The sequence below is a fragment of the Lindgomyces ingoldianus genome (genome assembly GCF_010093535.1).
Source record: "Lindgomyces ingoldianus strain ATCC 200398 unplaced genomic scaffold BDR25scaffold_25, whole genome shotgun sequence".
Taxonomy (NCBI): Eukaryota; Fungi; Ascomycota; class Dothideomycetes; order Pleosporales; family Lindgomycetaceae; genus Lindgomyces; species Lindgomyces ingoldianus.
The window spans coordinates 392,340-398,486 of NW_022985186.1; the positions used below are offsets into that span (position 1 = coordinate 392,340).

Below are 6,147 nucleotides of genomic sequence, written 5' to 3' on the forward strand. Positions count from 1 at the left end.
ATATATTAGAAATTCTGTTAAGATTATAATCTCCTATGTAATTTTAGTAAGGAAAAAAAAGATCTAAGGAACGCTAAGAAATTTCCTAATTTTTGCACATAATAGATAAACAATAGTAATGCGGTAATCTTTAACAAGCTATAACCTGGTTCAATTTGTCGCACGTGAAACTGGTTCACGTGACACTACGCGGGTTAATGTGGGTCTTTCACCTCTTACCCTTCTCCTGTTTAGGACTAGCGCTCTTTTAGCTACTATATATTTACCTCTGATCTCTCTCTCGCTCTAGATACCTTACACCTCAATCTACCTAGGTCGTCTCTCACTACCTAATTGACTCCTCCATGCCCTCCACCATCAATCAGCTCTAACCATGCGATACAATTTACTCATTGCAATCTCATTCTGACGCGTTTCTCGGGTCAACACCCTACTCTGTAACCTGACTTCAGCAGAATAACTTCACATAATCACCCTCGTCCCCTCGTCCTTCTCCGTCGACGCTTTATCCTTAACAATCAAGCCCATCGCTACGGCCCAATCATCCCTCCCCGACTCTTTAATCAACTGCTCCGCTAAAGTTCTCCTCCTGGAGTACCTCTTCGGCTCACCCACAACTTCCATCGTCCTCCCATACATATTTAACCGCCGGATCCGAAGATTATCCAACGCCATCAGCCCGCCATTGACGAGCAACATGGACGCGATGGTATAAACGCCAGCGTCGGTCGCATTCCCCGCGACAGCTACGTTCGCATAAACGAGCAGCTTGGCTACAGCGCCAAAGAACCTGTCGAGCGTTGTGGGCTCGCTTAACCACGTCCCAGATGTGAGGGCCTTGAGATCGTCGACTGGCCCGCGAATGCGCACCCAGCGGTCCTGCGACAGGAGAATGAATAGGTCGCCCTGGACACCTGGTTCTGGTGCACCGAACCAGCCTGGCTGTGAGCGGCGACGGAGCACGACAAAGTTGATGAGGCGGGTGAGCATCAGGTTAGAGATAAAGAACAAGCCCCAGATATCGTCAAGTGCATAGACTCTCTGAGCAGCGAAGAGACCACAACCAACTGCGGCGTAGTAGCCAACTGATGCCAGCGCCTCATCACGGCTCGGCAAGTAGCGCGACAACGAAGCCTGGGCCGAAACCTTAAGATCAGTTAGGCAGCCTGTGCGGCCGACGCACTGGAGGAAATATACGGTCGCTGGGTTCTCGACGCGGAAGACGTAGCCTGATGTGAGGGCGGCACAAGCTGGGTACTCTCCCTTGTGGAGGTCATTGGCTGTGGGCTGGAGATGCAGGCCGGGAGCGAGAACGAGAGGGTCAAGTGAAGAGGTGCCACGCAGGGCGGTGCGCTGGGCGATAGTCGTGAGAGGGGTCAGGGTGAACAGCCCGGGCAGGAGCGAGAGCGGGTTGAAGGAGTGAGATGTTGCTTGTGTGGTTGAGACCAGCTGAAGATACACAACTAGTTAGAATTGTCAGAAGAGAGGGTGTAAGCTAACCTTGTTGAGGGCTTCGAACACTTTCATGATCATGGAGGTACTAATTTGGGATGGCGTGGAGATGGATGAGGCAAAAAGAAGCTATCAATATCTAATCGCGTTGAAATTGTGGAAACAAGCTCCTGTGGCCGTCAATCACGGAACGTCCCGACCGGCGTGGCGCCACCTTCAAGAAACTCGCACCTACTACTTCTGAAGCTGCAAAACTGTATCGAAATGATATTATTACCAGGATTGTTTGTTGTCAAACTATTTGCATATATCTACAACTTGCGAGAACATCCTACTATCTCTCGTGCTTTGGGAAGTGGACTTCGCGGGTGCGGGGTGATCGGGTGCGTGCGTGCCGGCGCTACACTGAGAAGCGCGCGATAAATTCGGCACCCACGACCTCAGATTGTATAGGAGGAAGCTCGATAGGAAGTTGTAAGCCTCGACCATAACCCTTTTTAGACAGCTTGTCTAGCCTTAACCTGCTCACTTTTTAGTACGGATAGCTTCCTCTAAACTTTTTCAACAGTCTATAACGAACTCCAGGATTGGGAGAATAGAGGCGGGAATTTGTGTGGGGGAGCAGACAGCTCGTCGGCTGAGCAATCGACGGTCGCCCCGGATTGGTGGGTGGGAGGTCCGTTCCCCGCTAAGCAGCCAGAACCATTCAGTTCTGAAGCCCTACCGCCCATTCATATACTGTTTCCTCGACCCCGGAGCAACAGTATGGTTTGGTCTACACCCTCCTCCCATGAGCGGGTTTGTAACGCATATCTATGTGGTTCCATACAAACCATCCTTTTTCGATACAAATTAAGTCTTTGCGGTGGCTCACCCTACAAACCCGCACATGGAAGGGGGTTCATGGCGGCTCGCATTGCAACAAGTGCCGATGCGATACGAGGTGCAACAGCAATGAATCATAAAGACATGTATGGATAGCCGAACGAGGCGCCAAGTGTGTCGGAAAATTATCCCGAAGCTGTCAGTTTGAACGGCTCTGTTGCCTCTTTCCATTGCAAGTACGTTGGTGGCTGCCTAACGCCCCAATCCCGCCGTAACTGCTCGAGTTTTTGCCCACATAAACAGCCTGTATCTCATGGGAGAAAGTACATGAGTCAGAGCTTGACCTCGTGTACCAACCTTCGAGTAGTCCTATCATTGCCCTCGAAACTTGATAAATCAAATCAAATCAGAAAATGCGCTTTTTGCGAATAAACGACGATGGAAGCTTCAGCTTGATCTACTTTGTAGAGCGCGACGTGCCCAATTACGCAACCTTGTCCCACACTTGGCGGAGTCATCACGAGGCCACGTTTCAAGACGTCATCAATTGTACAACACCTAAATCTATCCCCGGCGGTCCGGCCTTCGACAAACTCCTCTTCTGCGGCGACCAGGCGAAAAAGGACGGATTGCAATATTTCTGGGTTGATACTTGCTGCATCGACAAGTCAAGCAGCGCTGAACTGAGCGAAGCTATCAATTCCATGTTTAGCTGGTATCAGCGCTCGACTAAATGCTACGTGCTTCTTACCGACGTTTCTATTCACTTGGGAAATAACGATTTAGACTATAGAGACTCCCAACTACGACAGAGCCGGTGGTTCACTCGAGGCTGGACTCTTCAAGAGCTTCTTGCTCCTCCTTCGGTTGAATTCTTTTCTCGTGAAGGAAAACTCCTTGGTTCTAAGAAATCGTTGGAAAAACAAATTTCCGAAATTACGAGAATCCCCATCTCCGCTCTTCGAGGAAATCCTCTTTCTTACTTTACTGTTGACGAGAGGATGTCCTGGAGGACAAATAGAGAGACCACACTCGAGGAAGATAAGGTGTATTCTCTGCTTGGCATTTTCGGCGTCCACATGCCGGCAATCTATGGCGAAGGAGAACACCACGCGCTTCGTCGCCTCCAATCTGAGATCGAGATGCATTCAAAAAAACCCATTACCGACAAGAATCCAGACCTCCAGCACCCACTCAGTCAGTGGCTTGTGCCGTTTGAAAGAAATATTCGTTTCACCGATCGTGAGTCTGAGCTTGCCGAACTTCAAAACATGCTCTTCACTAACAATCAATTCACCAAAACTGCAATCTCTGGTCTCGGAGGAGTGGGTAAGACGCAGCTTGTGCTGGAGTTCCTCTATCGTCTTAGGGAGAAGCACGAGCATTTCTCGGCCATTTGGATTCAAGCTACTAGCATGGAGAGTCTGGATCAAGGATACCATGTTGTTGCTCGGCAATTTGGAATTCGAAGTTTGGGGGGCGAAGACACGGACATTAAAAAAGTTGTGCAGGACTTCCTAAGTAGAGACGGCGCAGGCCATTGGGTCTTGGTCTTTGATAACGCCGACGATATCAACATGTGGATCGACAAACCAAACTCCGCAGCTCATCAATCTACCCGGTTGATCGATTACATTCCCCGGAGCAAGAATGGACGGGTCATATTCACGACGCGAGACAGGAAGGCCGCGGTGAAGCTCGCCCAGCAGAATGTGATTGAAGTGCCTCAGATGACTGAAGACACAGCTACACGGATGCTGCGGAACCTTTTAATACACAAGGATCTTGTTGATTCCAGACCTGCGGATACGAAAGCGATGCTTGCATGGCTTACCTATCTCCCACTGGCTATCGCTCAGGCAGCCGCATACATCAACGAGAATGGGATTAGCCTGGCGGATTATCTGGTGCTCGTGGGTTGCCAAGAGCAAGAGGCTATTGAGCTCCTCACCGAAGAATTCGAGGATGATGCGAGATATTCCGACATGAAAAACCCAGTGGCCACGACCTGGCTGATCTCATTCCGGCAAATTCAACAACACGACCCTCTTGCAGCAGAATACATGTCTTTCATGGCTTGCATTAACCATAAAGACGTTCCTCAGCTTCTCCTTCCACCAGGGCCATCGCGAAAGAAGGAGATGGATTCAATTGGGACACTGAGCGCCTACTCATTCATCACCAGACGCTCAGAAGACTTGGCACTTGACTTACATCGACTTGTGCACCTCACAGTTCGGAACTGGCTTCGGAATGAAGGAGTGCTTGCTGAGTGGACTCGCAGAGCCGTCGCGCGATTAGAAGAGGTATTTCCGGGCCACGCACACACGAACAGGGCCGTGTGGAGAATGTATCTTCCTCACGCACGTTATGCCTTGGAGTCGAAGCTCATTGCAAAGGACGATGCCAAGAGGGTCGACTTGGAATGGAAAATTGCAATGTGTTATTACAGCGACGGCCAGTTCGACGAGGCAGAGACTTTTTTTCGGGAAGTGATGAAGTTTCGGACAAATGTGCTTGGAGTGGAGCATCCAGACACGCTAAAGAGCATCGCGAAGCTGGCTTTGACATACCATGCACAAAGCCGGTTCCAAGAGTCCAAGGTACTCGGGCTAAGGGCGGTAGAGGCTCAGAAGCGGGTCCTCGGCGAAGAGGATCCTGAGACACTGACTACCATGAGCCACCTGGCCATGACGTGTAGCGATCTGTCGCAGTGGAAGGAAGCAGAAGAGCTCGAGCTGCAAACAATGGAACTTCGGACGCGCGTTCTCGGCGACGAACACCCGGACACTCTCGTTAGCATGAGCAATTTGGTGTATCTGTGCAACTGTCAAGGTTGGTGGAAGAAGGCTGAAGAGCTTGGCAAGCAGGTAATAAGCGCGCGCAAGAAGGTGCTCGGTATCGAGCATCCTGACACTCTCCTTAGTGTTGGCAACCTAGCACACACGTATAACAATCAGGGCCGGTACAAAGACGCCGAAGAGTTGCTAGTCCACGTAATGAATGTTCGTATAAGAGTGTTAGGAAAAAATCATCCGCAAACGCTTAGCGGTATGAGCAACCTAGGAGTTAGCTACCACAATCAAGGCCGATTAGACGAAGCCGAAGCGCTCCAGGCGCAAGTAGTAGCGGCCCGCAAGGCCCTGCTGGGCCCGGAGCACTTCTCAACTTTGACGAGCATGGCTCATCTCTCATCGACATACTATAGTCAAGGCCGATTGACGGAGGCAGAGGAGCTTGGTTTGCAGGTGATGGAGTTGCGCAAAAAGGTCCTAGGCCCAGAACATCATCATACATTGACCAGCATGACCAATCTGGCATCGATTTATCTTGATAATGAGCAGTTGAGCAAGGCCGAGGAGCTTGGGTTACAAGTATTAGCGATCCGGATCAGAGTGCTAGGTATGGAGCATCACCATTCGCTTGCTAGCATGGAGCACCTGGCAGCTACGTATAAGAAGCAAGGACGGTTAATGGAATCTGAGGACCTTGAGATGCAGGCCGCTGAGGCTCGAAAGAAGACGGTATCCTAGAACAGCCTTTCATGCGTATTTCCATCTTTCATTAAGCATAATACGAGTGCGAGGTTTATGCGGGAGTTCAATGGGACCGGTTGCGCTTTCCTGTTGTAGTGATGCGGATTTTTGGGCTGCATCCGCGAGGCTGGATCCGCCACCCCACAACTGCGCAAGGTATCTAGGCCGGGTAGGTTCGGGTCACTAGAGTGCTTCATCATCTCGTGGCCGGATCTAGCCGAGGCACTGGAAGAAGCTAACAAGGCTTTCCGCGTCCCGGGTATCTTCAGCAATCTGCCGAAGGTGGCTTGTTATGGTTGCTCCAGAGATATCGAGTCGATATCTTTCCTCTGCT

The 6,147-nt window shown here is 50.5% G+C and overlaps 2 protein-coding genes across 2 annotated transcripts; one reads left to right on the top strand and one right to left on the bottom strand.

The window, feature by feature from the left end:
• Window positions 1–201: 201 nt before the first annotated feature.
• Window positions 202–2,244, bottom strand: BDR25DRAFT_335448 (uncharacterized protein; the record flags this gene model as incomplete). Its single annotated transcript, XM_033693015.1, has 4 exons — window positions 202–1,463; window positions 1,857–1,891; window positions 2,033–2,089; window positions 2,177–2,244. The coding sequence occupies 4 exons, from the start codon at window positions 2,242–2,244 to the stop codon at window positions 463–465; spliced, it is 1,161 nt and encodes a 386-aa protein (XP_033545181.1). The 3' UTR covers window positions 202–462.
• Window positions 2,245–2,690: 446 nt separating this feature from the next.
• Window positions 2,691–5,810, top strand: BDR25DRAFT_305035 (TPR-like protein; the record flags this gene model as incomplete). The annotated part of the gene is made up of 1 exon (XM_033690338.1): window positions 2,691–5,810. One exon carries the CDS (start codon window positions 2,691–2,693, stop codon window positions 5,808–5,810), a length of 3,120 nt encoding a protein of 1,039 aa, XP_033545182.1.
• Window positions 5,811–6,147: the final 337 nt, after the last annotated feature.